Genomic DNA, 19,393 nt, shown 5'->3' on the forward strand with positions numbered 1-19,393 from the left:
GCTCATGCTCTCTCTCTCTCTCTCTCTCTCTCTCTCTCTGTCAAAAATAAATAAACATTAAAAAAATTTAAAAAAAAAAAAGCACAGGCAGTAAGATGTTGACAAACCTCCGTGATCACTGCTGGGTGTTATGATAAAGGGTGTGTTTTAGGAGTCTGTGTGTGCCTGTGTTCCCTAGTTTCCAAAATACGGCATGCAAATGTTTTTCATTTACAGTAAAGAAAAAGTTACTTAAGCAAAACAACTCCTGAGATACCACAGGACCTCCTGGAATGCAAGCAATGCCCCATTTTGCAGCTCATCCAGGGTCAACGCCTCTGTCATTCCACACCCCTTGACGCTCAGTTCCCTTGGAAAGAGTTCCCCAAGTCCCGTCGATGGGTTAGAATATGCTTTGCATTTCTCCCGTCTTTGCCTCTACGGCCACCTCTCTGAGTTCCTTGCTCAGTCGTGATTTCATCGGGCCATTTCCCCGCTCGGACCTCCCCCAACTCCTTGACCTGCGGTTGAAGGCCTCCCCACCTCACGTGCCCCGCCATCATGAATCACAGCCTGGTCTCCTTAACTATGGCTCCCAACGCACTGTGTATTTTTCCGCCCGTGTTTTGGCTCAGACTACCCCCAAGGTACCCCGCGTACCCAAGGGTCTTTCTCCTTTTCTGTTTCCTTCGAGGCAGAGCTGAAAATCCACCCTATCTGTGATTCCGGCCCCCACCCCCTCAGAGGAGATACATTTCTACTTCCCAACCCATTCGTGTTACATGGAGAATAATGAGGATAATACAAATAATCCTTTCTCTCTCTCTCTCTTTTTTTTTAACCTTCTCCTTTAGATCGGGTGTCTTTCTTTATTTCCTTCCCATAGCTCAGAAGCCTAGTAAATAGTAGAAAATCAAGGTTTGGAAGGAAACATAAGACTTTCCAGGACAGGACACTCGAACCTTTCTATCAACGCAACCCTTTAATAAGTGAATAGAGGAGCAGCTGATTTCAATGCTGCCACCAAAGCCCTGTGGCTTCGGTTCTCTTTGCCCTCCTCCTGGGGGAGGGGGGGGCCCTAACAGAAGCCCACCAACCGGAGGGTGTTGGGGTAAGTCTTCCGCATGCTCATGCACTTTTCCTGGTCGATGTACAGGGAATTGGCTTTGACGGCCAGGTCGTGCTCCAGGGTGGCTTTGGTGTGGACCAGCGACTGCAAGGTGTCCTCTGCCTCCCTCAGACGCTGCTGCAAGGTCTGGATGGTGCCGTCCACCTCGTATACTTCATTGACAAGGCTGCGGAGGCAGAGAAGCGCCGGGTTAGGTTGGCGGAAGTCACTCCCCCGAGACCGGCTAGGTGCTGAATTAAGGGCCTGCGTGGTTACTGGATTCCCACTGGACGGTGGCTGCGGGGCTGAGGCCCCCAGCAGCCCCACGGGGCACCCAGACGTCAGAAAAAAAGGAACCAGTGCTTGGGCTCCCTTGTGGTTCCGGTACCAGGCCGGGGCCACTCCCCTTAACGACACCCAGAATCCAAAAAGCAAGGATTTTAAGGACACCGTCAAATTTTCATACCCACGTACATTAAATTGCTAGATTTTAAGGGCGCCTGGGTAGCTCAGTCGGTTAAGCCCCTGACTCTTGATCTCAGTTCAAGGTCTTGATCTCAAGGTTGGGAGTTCAAGCCCCACGCTGGGCTCCGTGCTGGGAGTGGATTCTACTTTTAAAAAAATATTATATTTTATTTTTTGTTTTTAATTTTTTTTTTTACATTTATTTATTTTTGATAGACAGAGAGAGACAGAGCACAAGTGGGGGAGGGTCAGAGAGAGAAGAAGACACAGAATCCGAAGCAGGCTCCAGGCCCGGAGCTGTCGGCACAGAGCGCGAGGCGGGGCCCGAACTCACGGACCGCGAGGTCATGAACCAGCTGAAGTCAAGACGCTTAACCGACTGAGCCACTCAGGCGCCCCCAAAATGTCATATTTTAAAACAGAGGCAAAACTTGTAAACCTGTGACAGTGTGATATTTTTTTAAGTAGTAAAAATGGGGGGAAAAATCAAAGCTCAGCTGAACTTTCTTATATTTATTTCATCATGGAAATTATTTTCATTGTTAGGGACTTTACTCAGTGGCTAAAATGCAGCACAGTCAACATAGCCTGGGGGGGAGGGGACAGTGAGAGGGGTTAGTTAATGGGACATTCCTCAGATCATAATGCCCCTGTCCCCAGGTAAGGCCTCAAGTTCCCAGAGTCAACGTACTTGTAAAGGCGGAAAACATAATAAACCGGAAACTGATCGTGCTTGAAATCAGCTACATAAAACTGTGGAACAGGCTGTAGTTCCAATTACCTTGTGACAGTAAAAAGAAACATGACACGTTTTTCATTAAGATAAAAGAGAAAAAAAAAATTCATTCCATGGAAAAACCTATAGCATCTCCTCAAGTTACGTGGGTCAATATTGTTTTAATTGTTGTTTCCCTGAGTATCAGTGAAACTTCGCCAAACGTCTGTTGACCTTGTCCACGGTGAACTGCCTGGTCTGCTCTGAGCCGATTCTCTCTTTTGTTCTCTTTTCTACTGGGGTATTACTTGTATCTTATTCATTTGCAAAGAGCTCTTCCAGTATTAGGCATGCTGATTTTTTTTTTTTTTTTTTTGCTGTTTTTTTTTTGTTTTGTTTTGGTTTTGGTCTCCCTTCCTTCTGGCAAATGTTTTCCCTAAGTTGTTTTTTGCTTTTTGATTTTGGTTATGATGTTTTTATTAGACGTATGATTTCAATTTTTTACAGTAAGCCAAATCTTTCCCTCTCTCTCTCTCTCTCTCTTTTGGTGATTCCTTCCACCGTGGTTGTATTTAGAAAGTCTTTCTCTTCCTGAGGAGCAGTTAAGCAGGCGCTCCTTTACCCACGGATTTGGCCAATTACACTGAGGAGAGAGGACTACATGGTCACTTAAGAGAAAGAATAGGAAACAGTTTATAAAAAGACAATAATAGGGGGGGGCCTGGGTGGCTCAGGCGGTTAAGCATCTGACTCTTGATTTCAGTTCAGGTCACGATCTCACGGTTCATGAGTTCAAGCCCCACATCAGGCTCTGTGCTGGCAGAGCAGAGCCTGCTTGGGATTCTCTCTCTTTTTCCTCCTCTCTCTGCCCACCGCACCCCCCCCCAACTCATGCTGTCTCTGTCTCTCTGAAAATAAATAAATAAACTTAATACAATTTAAAAACCAGGGACGCCTGGGGGGCTCAGTGTGTTAAGCACCTGATTTCAGCTCAGGTCATGATCTCACGCAGTTCGTGAGTTCGAGCCCCGCGTCGGGCTCTGTGCTGACAGCTCGGAGCCTGGAGCCTGCTTCGGATTCTGTGTCTCCCTTTCTCTCTGCCCTTTCCCCTACTCATGCTCTGTCTCTCTCTGTCTCTCAAAAATAAATAAATGTTTGGGGCGCCTGGGTGGCGCAGTCGGTTAAGCGTCCGACTTCAGCCAGGTCACGATCTCGCGGTCCGGGAGTTCGAGCCCCGCGTCAGGCTCCGGGCTGATGGCTCAGAGCCTGGAGCCTGCTTCCGACTCTGTGTCTCCCTCTCTCTCTGCCCCTCCCCCGTTCATGCTCTGTCTCTCTCTGTCCCAAAAGTGGATAAACGTTGAAAAAAAAAAATCAAAAAATAAATAAATAAATAAATAAATGTTAAAACGATTTTTTAAATTAAAAAAACAGACAATAATAATGATAGCAACACACTTCTTAACTACTTTGTTATATATAAATATAGTATATAACATGTATATGTGTATTATATACATTCTATACATGTAGTATATATATATATAAATATATATGCACATGTATATACAGTCCTAAGTACTTTCCATGATCAGACAATTTAATCCCCATAACAACACCACAAAGTAGATACTACGATTATCCCCATTTTATAGATGACAAAACCAAGGCATAGGAATGTAGGTAACTCTCCTTATAGTTTTGCATGGGACTAGCCATCAGCTGCTTTTATTTTTTTTTTATTTTTTTAATGTTTTTGTTTATTTTTGAGACAGAGAGAGACAGAGCATGAGCGGGGGAGGGGCAGAGAGAGAGAGGGAGACACAGAATCGGAAGCAGGCTCCAGGCTCTGAGCCGTCGGCACAGAGCCCGACGCGGGGCTCGAACTCACGGACCGTGAGATCATGACCTGAGCTGAAGTCGGACGCTCAACCGACTGAGCCACCCAGGCACCCCTTTCAGCTGCTTTTAATTACCGTGCTGCTCCCCTGTCTGACTCTAGTCTGTTGAAAACACAACTTCAAATTTACCAAATTTTAACTAGTGATTCAATATTAAGGTCTTCTTAAAAAAAAAAAAAAAGTAACGCCTTCTTTATTTGGGAATTCATTTGTCAGCAGACTGGAGGGGCACGGAATTAATCAAAATCTACAGTAATATAGGGGCACCTGACTGGCTCAGTTGGTAGAGCATGTGACTCGTGATCTCAGGGTCATGAGTTTGAGCCCCACATTAAGTATGCAGCCTACTTTGAAAAAAATTTTCTTAACGTTTATTTATTATTGAGAGCGCGTGAGCAGGGGAGGGGCAGAGAGATACACAGAATCCAAAGCAGGCTCCAGGCTCCGAGCTGTCGGCACGGAACCCGACGCGGGGCTCGCACTCACAAACCGCGAGACGGTGACCTGAGCCGAAGTCGGACGCTTAACCGACTGAGCCACCCGGGCGCCCCTAAAAACATAAAATAAAATAGACAGTAATAATATGAAGAGAACAGTGACAATGAACAGAATAAAGATACGGTGTCCCTAGAGATAGAAAGGGATTTCTCCATCATAGAAAAACACCCAGGCCATGAGAAAATCATTATACCCAGGCAACCGTATAGCTTCACAGAACCCGGCAGCTGGAAAATAAATGTGAGAGGTCATCAAGCCCAGCTTCCTTGTTTTGCAGACAAGGAAATTGAGCTGGGGGACTGATGAACTGCCCTCTCCGCAGGCAGGCGGCCCACCTGAATTTATAAGCTTCACGCGGTTATCCAGGAAACCAAGAAGGAAATAAGGAGCCTCACAGGCCATAATAAGGAACTGGGTCCTATTTCCTGCCCCTACCCTCTCCGCTCCCTGCAAGCAAAGCACAGAAGCAGAGACCCGGGGAGCTGGCTTCCGGATACAGGACCCCGTTGGGTAAGACCGTCTCATTCCTTTTTGTAATCCCCACAATGTAGGGTTGCCAGGTAATATACAAGATGCCCAGTTAAATTTGAATTCCAGATAAATGTGCAATTTTTTCAGGATACTAGCTTTTTAATTGCAACAGACGACACGCAACACAGAATTTACCACCTTAACCATTTTAAAAAAAAGTTGCAGTTTGTTTATTTGAGAGAGAAAGCATGAGTGAGAGAGGGAGGGGCAGAGAGACAGGGGGAGAGGGAGAATCCCAAGCAGGCTCCACACTGTCAGCACAGAGCCCGACGCGGGGCTCGAACCCACGAACCGTGAGATCATGACCTGAGCCGAAGTCGGACGCTCAACCGACTGAGTCCCCCAGACGCCCCTTCTCACTCATCTTTCAAGGCCGCATCTCACCGCTGGCTTCCTTGTTCTCCGCAGATCACAGAGAGCTGTTCTGCTGAAACCACTCATTTGGGGAGGGGAATTACAGAACTGAAAAAACATTTTGCGTTCAAATACAAATAAAGCTACCGTCATTTTTTTTTTTTTTTTAACGTACCAAGATTATTTAAGTGGAGCAGAGCCTGGTCTGGCCTCCCACCAAAGATGCCAAAAATGTTTTAGCATTGCTTTTGAAAGAACCCCTTCGGGGGCGCCTGGGTGGCGCAGTCGGTTAAGCGTCCGACTTCAGCCAGGTCACGATCTCACGGTCCGTGAGTTCGAGCCCCGCGTCGGGCTCTGGGCTGATGGCTCGGAGCCTGGAGCCTGTTTCCGATGCTGTGTCTCCCTCTCTCTCTGCCCCTCCCCCGTTCATGCTCTGCCTCTCTCTGTCCCAAAAATAAATAAAAAACGTTGAAAAAAAAATTAAAAAAAAAAAAAAAGAAAAGAAAGAACCCCTTCGGAAAACTTGAAATGAAAACAAAAGTCTGGACACAAAAACTGCAATTTGTCACTCACTCCCCAGAGTCCACGGTCTTTCTCGTTTCTTCGTCTACACGGCCAAAGGGTTCCTCTCCGAAGGATGAGGGTGAATAAGGAAAATGATCCCCTCCCTCAGTCGTCATCCCAAATTCCACGGCTGTTCCTCTAGGACCGTATCGTTTGGCAACGGCACTTTAAGGAGAAATCTTGACGGAAACAAAAGTCGGTTTTGTCCTGAGGTCAGGAAAGGGGGCAGGGGCCACAGACATACTGTGGGTTCTACAGGAAGCAAAGGGAGAGTAAATTCTGCGTAGCCCTGAAGGGGGAAGAAAGTAAAAATCACGCAGCCCTGAATGCCTCCTTGTCTGCTTAGACGACTTAGACGGCTGCTCAGAAACCTTTTAAAAAGCAGCCCCTTGTGTGTCGGTCGGATGGCAGTGTGAACAATTTATGGATCCCCGTCTCCCCTTCTGGTGCCGCTGCAGAAACTCTCAGAGAAGGAAACTTCGCTCAGCGTCCCCTGATAATATTTGCGGAGAGCCACAACCTGCGAGCAAATCCTGAAGGGGCCGGATGGGCCTTGCTCTCACTCCCGGCGTCCTGGGAAGCAAACGGGCGCTGCAGACTGGCCGTCGGGGGACCTGCCTGGCCTCCAGGGTGGCGGAGGTCAGCTCACCCCGAATGATGCCCGGGCTGCGCGTGGGGAGGGGCTCCCTGGAACCCACTTGGGGAAGCGTGGTGCCAGCCTGGGTGCGCTGCTCTGTGATGGCCCGGAGGGCTGCCCCGCCAGGAGAAAGGCAGGCTCCGTTGGCCTATCTGCTGAAGCACACTTCTTTTTTTTTTTTTTTAATTTTTTTTTTTAACGTTTATTTATTTTTGAGACAGAGAGAGACAGAGCATGAACAGGGGAGGGGCAGAGAGAGGGAGACACAGAATCGGAAACTGGCTCCAGGCTCTGAGCTGTCAGCACAGAGCCCGACGCGGGGCTCGAACTCACGGACCGTGAGATCATGACCTGAGCCGAAGTCGGCCGCTTAACCGACCGAGCCACCCAGGCGCCCCTGAAGCACGCTTCTTAGCATCCGACGCACCCGCCGTAGGGGGATGGTACAATCACCACCCCCGTGAGAGGCGGGGAGAGAGAGGGTTGATTGGGTTGAATGGGGCTCTGCGGTGCGGTGGGCAAGGACTCACTCTGCGTCTCTACGCACCAAGTCGCTCAACCCGCTTGTGCCTCAGTTTCCTTGTTTGTAAAATGCGGGGAGTCAGCGAGGTCCTGGAGGGCTGAGGACGGGCCCCGGCACTGAACGACAGCCAAGCAGCCACTCTATTCCGGCCATCGCCCTCTTTCTTGTCTTCACCATCGTTGGACTGTTGGCTTCACTGCCATCTCCCTTGGCCTCCGAGGAATCCACACTGTGTCTCCATCCACACTTGTGTCTCCGGCCGGGGCTCAAAGCTGTTTTAGCCCTAGGATAAATCCTTTGTGATGATGAGGGAACCCCATCCGGGAACCAGGCGGGAGACAAGACCAGCAGGCGGCCGTTCCCCCCCACCCCCTCCCAACACCGGCACCAGAAAGGAATCTGGAAGTTCAAGTGCAGCCCCTTGGCGCTTCCACTTGCTATAAGTTCGATTTGCTTCCGCACGGGGCCTCTCCTGACCTGAGAAGGGCAATGATGAAATCCAGAAAGAAAAGGCAAACTGGCAGGTGTTGGGAAATTGGACGTGAAGCCAGAATGTGGGGCGGAGCGGAGGGGGTGGGGTGGGGTGGGGGGAAGCTTTGGCCAATTCCCCAGGAACCCATCCCAAAAAGGGATGTTTGAAGTTAAAATCATCATCCTAATAAGACGCATCTAGCGTTCAACGGCCTCCGAATCTTCCTGTTCCTGTGTATGTGCAGGACGTGACGAGGGCCAGCTGCTTTTGATTTCTACTGAGAACAGAATACCCTGAAATGAGCCTAACAAAAAGGGTCCTAAGGGACCATGATGATGGTCTTGATGAGGAGAGGAGATATTAAATGCCAAGAGAGGCCAATGAGAACAAGTGAGTGAGAGCAAATAGACAGGGGTCATTGGAACTGGTACCACACGCCCCTTTTCTGATGAGTCCCAGGCGCTGAAATACACACAGGAAACAACACTTACAAGAGAGGTACTTATAAGAGAGGTGTTCTGGAAACCCCAGACCCCAGGAGAGTGCAGAGGAACCCGGACGCCCCACTGGCCCCAATGAATGAGCCTCAATGTTTATTATCATTTTTTTTTTTTGCATATAGTATTGGTATCATTTCCTTTTTTTTTTTTTTGTGGTGGATTGTACATGCAAAAAATTTACCATTTATTTACTATAAAAATTTTTTTAAGTTTATTTTTGACAGAGAGAGAGAGAGAGAGAGACATAGCATGAGCAGGGGAGAGGCAGAGACAGAGGGAGACACAGAATCCGAAGCGGGCTCCAGGCTCTGAGACATCAGCACAGAGCCCAATGCAGGGCTCGAACGCACGGACTGGGAGATCATGACCTGAGCCGAAGTCAGATGCTGAACCCACTGAGCCACCCAGGCGCCCCCATCTCAACTGTTTGTAAGCACACAGTTCAGTGGCATTAAATACTTTCAAACTGTGGGGCCTCCGTCACCACCACCCACCCCCAGAATTATCATTCATCCTCCTCAATTGCAACGTCGTGCCCATCATGAATAATTACGAACACTCTTGAAGGAGGCTCCTACAGAATCAGCATCACTGTGCTCCGCGATCTGACCGGTGTGAAAGCAGGAAGCGCCTTCATGAAGACCACCGAGCCACCATCGGGCTGGTGGGTTGACCCCCAGGCGCATCCCCCCCAGCCTGGCCCTCCTGCCAGGGGCGCTCTCCCGCCTCACCGTAGCTGAGCCATGTCCTGGCAGAGCTCTATGTTGGGTCTCCTGGTGCGCTCGTCCAGTCTGGTCTGAGCCACCTTCAGGAAGGCGGACTTGTCCTTGATGGCCTTCTTGATGGATTCTATGGTCATCTCAGTCTGGAAGATCTCCTGCAGGGTCTGTAGGGAGAGGAGCAAATGCCTGAGGCTTCTTGCATTTGAGGAGAGGGCCTCTTGCCCTCCCGTGGGGAGGGGGTTTCTCTGAGCTCCTTGATCCCTCCCAACCCCCTCCCTTGGGAATCTCCGGAGAGCTGACTGTGGGCATCTCTTCCCAGGTCCAGGTGCCACCTGCCAGGTGGGGAGAGTATTTACACGATAGAGATGAGCAAAGACTGCAAATTGGAGCTTCCTTCCCACCCACAACCGCTAGATCGCCTGTTAAATATTTAGCAGCGCGCGTGTGTGCCTAAGGCGGGAGGTGTGAGTGGCCCTTACTTCCCTCCTCAATCAGGACGTCCTGCCTCTTTGTCTTCTTACTAGCCTCATAGAGGCGTTTTCCTGCTGGTGGACGATTTGCCTTGAAGCCAATCAAGTTCAAGTTTCTGAGTGTCTCACTTGCGTGAGAGGAGCACTGGCAGTTTGGGGGTCCTGACTTTCTATTCTCTTTTCGTAAAGAGGGTTCCCCCCCCGCCCCCAAACTGCATCACCCTGGATCCCTCCCTGGTCTCTTCTCCTAGACCCTGACAATTCCACCTTCTGCCACGACCTTGACCTCTGCACTCCCGATTCTCCCCATCCGCCCACCACTCTCCCCTTCCTCGGCCACCTTCCTGTGGCCTGGAGACACATCCCAGGGTCACCCAACCTCTGGGTCTCTCTAAGATACAAGATGGCAGGACCAATGTGTTGCCCATGTGTGTTTACCCCCCAAAGTGCCCAGCATAGTACTTCGAATGCAGCTGGTAGGGCCCGAATGCTATTCTCTTCCCCAGCCCCCCAAAAGTTCCTGTGTCCAAGTCCTAACCCCAGTGTCTCGGAATGTGATTGTATTTGAAGAAAGCGCCTCTCAGAGAGGCAATTATGTTAAAAAGAGGTCATTGGGGGGGAGGGGGGCGCCTTGGGGCTCAGTCGGTTACGCATCTGACTTCGGCTCAGGTCACCATCTCACAGTTTGTGGGTTCGAGCCTCACGTCGGATCCTGTCTCCAGCCCCCCGCCCCCACCCCTTCCCCACTCATGTGCCTTTTCTCTTTCTCTCAAAAATAATTAAAAAAAAAATTTTTTTTAAATGAGGTCATGAGGGTAGGTCCTAGTCTAGTACGACTGGTGTCCTCATAAGCAGAGGAGATTAGGACACGAGCAGGCACGGAGGGAAGAGCATGGGACACATAGAGAGAAGATGGCCATCTGTAAGCCAAGGAGAGAGACCTCAGAAGAGACCAACCCTACCCTGCTGACTCTTAGATCTTGGGACTGCAGCTTCCAGAATTGTGAGAAAATCGATTTCTGGTGTGTAAGCCACCCGGTCTGTCGTGCTTTGTTACGACAGCCTTAGCCAACTGATGCAGAAGTAAATACAGGTTCGTTGAACAAAGGGACTCCGATCGCGCGAGCCTTCTAGAGGCCTTTGGAATAGCTTCAGACTGCCCCGTGGACACCTTCCCACTGATGTCGCCTACCCTGTGGCTCCAGCCCGCCTTGGCAAGTTTCTCTTCCCGGGACACACGCCGTCCATTTACAGACCTGACCTCCGCCTCTGACCGGCCACCTCCTGAGGCTTTGCTGGAGACGTCACTCCGCCTGAATGTTCGCTTCCTTCCCCAGACCCCGGCGACACTTTCTGTATTTAGTATCTGGCGACCGCAGTTTATAACTTTCTATCGTTACTAATTGTTCATGAGCTTCCCGTGTGTCGCTGGGAAGCTTCACAAATACAAGCTTCCTGGGGACACGACAGACTATCGTACTCTCTTCTGTAGCGCACTGCCCGGCTCAACAGATCTCCTGCCCAAAGAAGACACCAGGAGAAGGGGACTTCAACTGTTGCCATCCAGGAGAGCCTGGTGCCCCCAGGGGGATAATATCACCTTCCAGCAACACGGCTGAATGCGTCAGGTTCTTAAAATAAGAAATGAAGGGGCGCCTGGGTGGCGCAGTCGGTTGAGCGTCCGACTTCAGCCAGGTCACGATCTCGCGGTCCGTGAGTTCGAGCCCCGCGTCGGGCTCTGGGCTGATGGCTCGGAGCCTGGAGCCTGTTTCCGATTCTGTGTCTCCCTCCCTCTCTGCCCCTCCCCCGTTCATGCTCTGTCTCTCTCTGTCCCAAAAATAAATAAAAAACGTTGAAAAAAAAATTTTTTTTTAAATAAATAAATAAGAAATGAAAACCCATACGCAGCATAATCCACAGAAATCATAACGGCTCCAAGAGAGACGCGAAAGAAAGAGCTCCTTGTTTATCTTGAAACACTCGACTTCTGCTGAAGTCCTTCATTTTATTGTCATCATAAAACGTTTATGCTTAGAGCACTTTAAGGAGTTCAATATCAGAAACACTTTGAACCACCTAATCGTTTCCTGGTTTGGGTTTTGTATGCCAGAAAAAGAGCCTGAAATAATTGAACAGAAAACATCCCTGCCATATGTTCTAATAATACATTTGCTTCCTAGTTACATCCAGCGATCCATTAAACTTTAACCATAATATTTTTGTTTCTATTAACTACTAGGAACCTTTCCATGCACAGTGCATTCTTTGTATTCCAAACACAAGTGGATTCCGATTTCATTTTGACACCTGGCTACCTGGCTAAAATAAATGGCGTGCTTTGTACTGGCTTTAATTTTTCTCAGTCTGGATGGCCAGGAGGTCATGTGTCTTCCGGCATCCCGGCGGCGGCGGTGAGAGATTTGTGATCTCAGAGCCCCCTGCCCCATCTATCCGGGTCAGCCAAGGGGTACCACGGGCGCTTGATTTACCTTCGCTAAGTGAATCTGAATCTTATTTTTAGCATCTGCAGTCTCAGCAATACGATTGGTGAAAGACAAGTTCACTTTGTTGAACTGATTCCACATCTCATTGGCAGTCACAACCAACAGGTTGTGAATGTCGTCCCTTAGCTTGGAAGAGGCCGCTCGCGTACTTTGGGAATGGAGAACATTGTCATCCGTAAATTTGGCCCAGGACTCGGGCACTGAGACCCTGGAGGGAAAAAAAAAAAAAAAAAGTAGAATCATATGTGGGTGACAAGGACGAATCAGCCTAGATGGTCTGCAGGAAATCATTCATTTTGTGAAAGACAGAACCCCAGAGCAATGAATCCTGGTTTTATTGCCTAAAATATAAACATCAGAGCAAAGCTTGTCGAAAACTTTTCTGAATTGTTCCTTATTTTCCGGCTAATGTTTCTGTAAATCCAAAGCATACACTAAGTCCAGTCGGGAGGCCTGGGGGGATTGATGAAGGGTATCAGCGTGTTGAGTCATAAGAAATGTGTCTCACTGGCCCAATAAACATATGAAGAAACATCCAACCTCAGGAGTAATCAAGGAAGTACTAACAAAAACAGTAATATAGTAATAACCCTTTACTGGAATAGCAAAGAGTGAAGAGAATGATAATGTTCTGGTGAGCATGTTTTAAACGTGTTTTAATGTTTATTTATTCATGGGGGGAGGGGCAGAGAGAGAGGGACAGACAGAGAATCCCCAGCAAGATTCCCCGATGCGGGCTCAAGCTCACGAACTGTGAGATCATGACCTGAATCGAAATCAAGAGTCAGATGCTTACCCAATTGAGCCAGCCAGGTGCCCCAAGGCAAGGAAAATATGCTTCATTCCAACGGTGGTCATGGTGATACAGGCATAGAAATTTGTCAAAACCCACCCAAATGTACACCAAATGTATTCCAGTGTAGGTGAATTTCACCTCAATCAAGTTGGTTTTTTTTTTTTTTTTAAAGGGAAGGATTGGAAAAAGACCATGAACCCAAGACTGCATCCAGGGGCCTGGCATGGAAACCACTGATGGCACAAGTTTAATGTTCAACATTTAAAGCAACAAGCAGTGATGGGGCGCCTGGGTGGCTCAGTTGGGTAAGTGTCCGACTTCGGCTCCGGTCGTGACCTCACAGTTTGTGGGTTCAAGCCCCAAGTTGGGCTCTGGGCTGACAGCTCGGCCTGGCACCTGCTTCAGATTCTGTGTCTCCCGCTCTCTCTACCCTTCCCCCACTTGCACTCTGTCTCTGTCTCGCAAAAGAAATAAACGTTAAAAAAAAAATTTTTTTTAAGCAACAAGCAGTGATAATAAAACAGGAAGCTGTTTTTTTTTTTTTAATCCCACAGTTTCTGCTTCAAGTAGCTGTTATTTTCACAGGTCGAACTATAAACAAATATTCTTTTTTTGAGCTTTTAAAAATATGTATTCTTGAAGTACAGTGGATTACAACGTCCTAATAGTTTCAGGTGTACAACACAGTGATTTGATGATTCTATACATTACTCAGTGCTCACCACAATAAGTGTAAACAACAAATATTCTTTTACAAAATAATACAGGATGCTAGAGTCAAGGCCTGACGGAGGAATATGCACGCTTACTGAAGATCCGTCCAAAGCAGGGAGGATCTCTTCTCTTCCCATGTTTTCCACTTCTAACCTGCATCATTTTGAAGGGAGAGAGAACGAATTAAATGACGTCAAAATCCTAGAAGTGCTTCGTGCCCAACTTACGTCGCATCGACCCTCTCCACTCCGCGAAAGTAGCTGACACCATCCGACGTGTTGCGCAGATGGTGACATTTATCGTCAATTCGGTAAGCTGCCTGTTTGTCACTCAGGTCCTTCTCCAGCTCGTGCTGGGAAGCTCTGTTAGCTCTGTAACACCGAGTGGGGGAAACGGAACTTCAGGTTTAGGCAACAATTTGATATGAGGAAGGGTAAATGCCCTTCTGTGCAGGGACCAACCCACCACTGCGGTCTGGGTCTCTCCTCTTGCACACAATGTCCAGCTTCCCAATTAACAGGCGCCCTCCCTGAAGGTGTCCATACATGTGAGTAATTAGAACACTGCCCACACTGCCCCTCCCATGGTGTGTGGTGGCGCTTGGGAGAGAAGAGGTGTAGACGAACAGAAGGTTTGAAGCCCTGAGGCTGGGGCCCATCTTCCTAACACAAGCCCTGTTCCAGGAAGGATACTGGTTTAAAGTAATCTGTCCACACCTGTGCCTCTCTTTCCTTCTTCTTTTCCCTCTTCTATATCCTAATCCCTCCATTCTTTGAGTCCCACTCTGTGAGAAGTTTTGAGACATTTAAAGCCAGCTTCCCTCCATCTAAAAGTGACTTCAGTTTGTGCTCACGGGAGGTTGAAGAAGTTTGCCAGGAGATAGAAACCAAGAGTCAAAATTAAGCTCTGGGGCAGGGGAGAGAGTGCTTGAAAGCAGATCAGGAATTGGTGGCCCCCAGGCTCATATGCTCCAGCAGCCACCCTTCTGGGAAGGAAGAGGCTCTCAGATGCATGGTGCTTCCTGCTCTGCCAGAGAAGAGACCCAGCAGCTCACCACCAGAGAGACAGGCCCATGGGGTGGGCATGGGTGACGGGTGAGCCACATCTTTACTCAGGCAGTAGTCAATTCAACAAATGCCTGAGTGTCCACTACATGTCAGGCACTGTTCTCCAAGCCCGAATGTATCCATGGACAAGGCAAACATCTCTTCTCTAAAGAAGCTGACATTCTAGCAGGAGGAGACAGGCAATACCCCTAAGGAATAAGGAAATCGTGTGGTTCGTTAGCAGAACAAGGCAGAAAACAAAGCAGGGAAAGGGAAACAAGAGTGTGAGTGATTATTTAAACAAGACGGTCAGAGTAAGACTCCTTAAGGAGGCAGTGTTTGAGCAAAGACTTGCAGGAGGAAGAAATAGGTCAGGCAGGACCTTGCTGGATGTTGGAAAGAGTCAAGTTTTGTTCTGAGTGAAGGGAGAGACCGCCGACTTACAATTTTAAAGGATCATTTGGTGCTGGGTTGAGAACAGACAGCAGGGGACAGGTAGACCCATTAGCAGATGGGTACAGTTAAGTTACGCAGGAGAAGGATAGTAGTGGCTTTGACCAACAGGGTAGTGGTGAAGGAGGTGACAGGCGTTCAGATTCTGAGTGTTTTAAAGAGAGAGCCAATCTCTCCTAGAAGCTTAAACATCAATGGAGAATAAAGAGGTGATGTTGAGTAATTGGAATAGCAGAATTCCATCAACAGAGATGGGTGAGGCTGTGGGCGAGTAGGCTGGGGAGAAAACGGATGGTCAGCCAATACATTGAGCTCAAGCGTCCATTAGACATCCAAGTGGAGCTACCAAGGAGCTTGTTGGAACTTGGAAGAGAGGTCTGGGATGGAAATAAAAATTGGGGGATCATTAGCATCTAGATAGTATTTGAAAACGCAGGACAACTGGATGGTCTTCATCATTTCGGTATTCCTGGCACACAGAACGGTCTTGGCATATGGAAGCCATTTGGTAGAGCCTGTGTTGAACTGACTAGACTAATCCCAGCTGCCTGTGCCTTTAGGTAAGTCAACTGACCTATCAGAGCAGATTCTTTTTCCATAAAATGGAAATGAGGGTAGCAACATGCCAGTAGTCTGCATTTTGTGAATCCTAAAACAATTTTGGGAGCTCTAAAACACATGCAAAAGTTGAAAGATGGGAGAGTTGCCTCCCCTTGCTATTTCTGCGTTCAGTCTCCTGCTTCAGGTTCTTCTGTTGAAACTCTAAGATTAAGGCCTTTCTGACTTGTGGTCTGGGACCAAGATGCCCCATAGCCTTCCTCTCTTGGTCTGACACGCCCTGAACTTCCTCTGACCTGACCTCAGAAACTCCCTTAGGAAGGTGTTAGAGGCAGCATCCCATCAACCTATCTTATAACCCAAGATGGGAAAAATCCTGGCTGCCATATTGCTGCCTAATGACATTCCATTTTCAACTGAGATCCAAATTGAGGCTTTCGTTGTGTGTTCCAAAGCAAATAAAGTTACGAAACTCTCCTCCCATCACCTTTCCTAGACCAAGCCCAAAGACCATGTAGGCAACCCCAAAAATCCTGGAGAAACCAACCCAGGAAATGAGGTAGACATTCTGCCCACTGTGTATGAAATGAAAGCCACGGTCTTTAAAGCATCGCTAACAAAGGTTCCAAACAAGTGCACGTGTGGAGACGCAACTTTCTGCAAAGGCCTGAACAGGGCCAGGAATGGCTGGGAATGAGACAATTTATAAACGAGACTGATAGGAAGATGTGGCTGTTCCACAGTAGAACAATCTGGGCAAGAAGCTTGAAGAACATGGAAGATGAGCTGCAAGGTTTTAGGTTATAAAGAAAACAGGATTGGGAACTGGACCTGGAGAAGAGAGAACAGACACGATTCTGTGAACCATGCTAAACTGTGGTTCTGTGATTCCCAGGGAACAGAAGCCAAGAAGTAATATCAGAACTGCACTGCCTTGTGGTTACAGCTCAGGAAAACTGCATGTGGTCAACCAAACCATGTACAGTCAGTCATCCTTAACTAATCTTCTACCTCTCCTCAGTATTTTTGTACTAAAGAGCCTTTCCAATCAGACACAGAGAGAGAGAGAGAGAGAGAGAGAGAGATCTCAGCCATCTAAATCTTGCCAAACTTCAGAGCATCAATCCTGATGGGCACAGTGAGCAAACAATACAGACAGTACGGATACCTCCATGACACTTAGGTATACCCTGTAGGCTATCCCACATTATCCTTGATAACATTAATATAAGCAGAAGCAGCCTCTCCTTTGGCTGACATATTTGATCCTGCTTTCCATGACCCATAACCAGATGAACATTAATTTTTCTAGTCATGTTAGGGAAGAGGCTCAACCAATGTGTTTTCTATGCTGACAGCTGTTTATCATTGCTTAAGACCTTCCTTTGATTATTATTCTCCCTTGCCTCAATCCCCACCATAAGTAGTAAATACCTCCTATCTGCTATTGCCAAGAAAAGAGGAATTTGTATTCTGGTAGAGTAGGATGGGCGAACAATTGTAATGCAATGGGAAGCAGTCAGTGCTGTAATAGCACAACCAGAGCACTGGGGAGCATGTGCCAGGGACCGTGGGAGATCAGGGAAGTGTGAGTCTTTAAGGAGTTATGGAAATCACCATTCAAGTGAGCCACAATTCATTACTTCTCCAACTGTTGGGCTGAATATATACCAGTCACTCTCTCATCAAAGAATGAAAGCCTGAGTTGAAAGAAATCTTAGCCATGTCTCCAAATTAGGGCAGAAATCCTTTCTTTAGCATCTTAAAATGATTTCTTTAACTATGAACTTAAAGCAAGCACACCAGGGCACGTGGGTGGCTCAGTCAGTTCCGGCCCAGGTCATGATCTCACAGTTTGAGTTCAAGCCCTGACTAGGGCTCTGCACTGACAACTCCAAGTCTGAAGCCCTTCCCCCACTGGTGTGCACATTCTCTCTCTCTCTCTCTCTCTCTCTCTCTCTCTCTCTCTCTCTCAAAAATAAATAGAAATGAAAAAAACCTCATTTCAACCTCCAAATAAAAATGTATATGGGAATGTAAGCTGGTGCAGCCACTCTGGAAAACAGTATAAAGTTTCCTCAAAAAACTAAAACTAGAACTACCCTACAACCCAACAATTGCACTGCTAGGTATTTATCCAAAGGATACAGATGTGCTGTTTCAAAAAAAATTTTTTTTTCAATGTTTATTTATTTTTGGGACAGAGAGAGACAGAGCATGAACGGGGAAGGGGCAGAGAGAGAGGGAGACACAGGATCGGAAACAGGCTCCAGGCTCTGAGCCATCAGCCCAGAGCCCGACGCGGGGCTCGAACTCACAGACCGCGAGATCGTGACCTGGCTGAAGTCGGACGCTTAACCGACTGCGCCACCCAGGCGCCCCCAGATGTGCTGTTTCAAAGGGACACATGCACCCCCGTGTTTACAGCAGCACTATCAACAACAGGCAAAGTATGGAAAGAGCCCACATGTCCATGGATGGGTGAATGGATAAAGAATGTGGTTGGTATATATACACAATGGAGTATTACTCGGCAATCAAAAAGAATGAAATCTTGCCATTTGCAACTACGTGGATGGAACTGAAGGGTATTACGCTAAGTGAAATGAGTCACTCAGAGAAAGACAAAACTCACATGACTTCACTCATATGAAGACTTTAAGAGACAAAACAGATAAACATGAGGGAAGGGAAACAAAAAGAATATAAAAACAAGGAGGGGGACAAAACAGGAGAGACTCATAAATATGGAGAACAAACAGAGGGTTACGGGAGGGGGTGTAGGAGGGGGGAGGGGATAGATGGGTCAGGGGCACTAAGGAATCTACTCCTGAAATCATTGTTGCACTAGATGCTAACTAACTTGAATGGAAATTTAAAAAAAATAAATTAAAAAAATTTTCTAAAAATGTAAAAAAAAAAAAAAACTTTAAAAAATAAAATAAAAATAGGGGCGCCTGGGTGGTGCAGTCGGTTAAGCGTCCGACTTCAGCCAGGTCACGATCTCGTGGTCCGGGAGTTCGAGCCCCGCGTCAGGCTCTGGGCTGATGGCTCAGAGCCTGGAGCCTGTTTCCGATTCTGTGTCTCCCTCTCTCTCTGCCCCTCCCCCGTTCATGCTCTGTCTCTCTCTGTCCCAAAAATAAATAAACATTGAAAAAAAAAATTAAAAAAAAAATAAATAAATAAATAAAATAAAATAAAAATAAAATAAAAATGTATAGGTGCGCATGCACGTGTGTGTATGTGTATCCATCTACAACAAATCCTTACATAAGACGCTAAGAGAAATTTAAACAGGAGGCACAATAGCACAGTTTGGAGACGTGATTTTACGTTGTATATAGAGTTACAACTTACGCAAGTTGAGCGATGGCCTTATCCAAATGAAGCTTCATCCTTTCTTCACAGCACAGAATAGTGTCAACCTCCTATGCGATTAAAAAACAAAACACATTAACGTTTTTCATCATCAGGTACAACATCCAACAATGTGAGAACACATCAATAAAGGGCAACTTGGTTCCTGGGGGAAAAAAAAAAAGAAAGCATCAAATAAAAACAAGAGAACAGTTTTTACATCCAGTTAATTACCGACATCCCCTCATGATGCTGCAATCTAAACATGAGGATGAGAGTTTCCCTTTTCTGGGGCTACCGGAAAATTACATGAAGGAACTAGTCGGGATGGGGATAAAACTGTCGCATTTTTCTTTATTTTTATCTCTGGTCCTTAATCAAAACAATCAAACGGTACGTAAATACAGACATTCTGGTGAATTTAACGCAGGCTTCTTTTATAATAACTATTCTTCAGAGACGATAAACTGGGGAGACAGAGGAACAGCCAATAAGGGACTTCCCTCTGGCGGGGCATGTAACCTCCAAC

General features: G+C 47.4%; 1 protein-coding gene across 3 annotated transcripts in view; it reads right to left on the minus strand.

Moving 5' to 3' along the window:
* Positions 1-939: 939 nt before the first annotated feature.
* TEKT3 (tektin 3) overlaps positions 940-19,393 on the minus strand; it is a 36,532-nt gene continuing 18,078 nt past the window's right edge. For all 3 annotated transcript variants that reach the window (XM_043583173.1, XM_043583172.1, XM_043583174.1), the window contains exons 4-8: positions 18,865-18,935; positions 13,678-13,821; positions 11,926-12,148; positions 8,976-9,130; positions 940-1,274 (exon numbers count right to left, since the gene is read on the minus strand). In XM_043583173.1, coding sequence (XP_043439108.1) covers positions 1,058-1,274; positions 8,976-9,130; positions 11,926-12,148; positions 13,678-13,821; positions 18,865-18,935 — 810 coding nt within the window. In that variant the 3' untranslated portion in view covers positions 940-1,057. The remainder of the gene's footprint in view (positions 1,275-8,975; positions 9,131-11,925; positions 12,149-13,677; positions 13,822-18,864; positions 18,936-19,393) is intronic.

The sequence above is a fragment of the Prionailurus bengalensis genome, chromosome E1, assembly GCF_016509475.1.
Source record: "Prionailurus bengalensis isolate Pbe53 chromosome E1, Fcat_Pben_1.1_paternal_pri, whole genome shotgun sequence".
In the NCBI taxonomy this organism is placed as follows: Eukaryota; Metazoa; Chordata; class Mammalia; order Carnivora; family Felidae; genus Prionailurus; species Prionailurus bengalensis.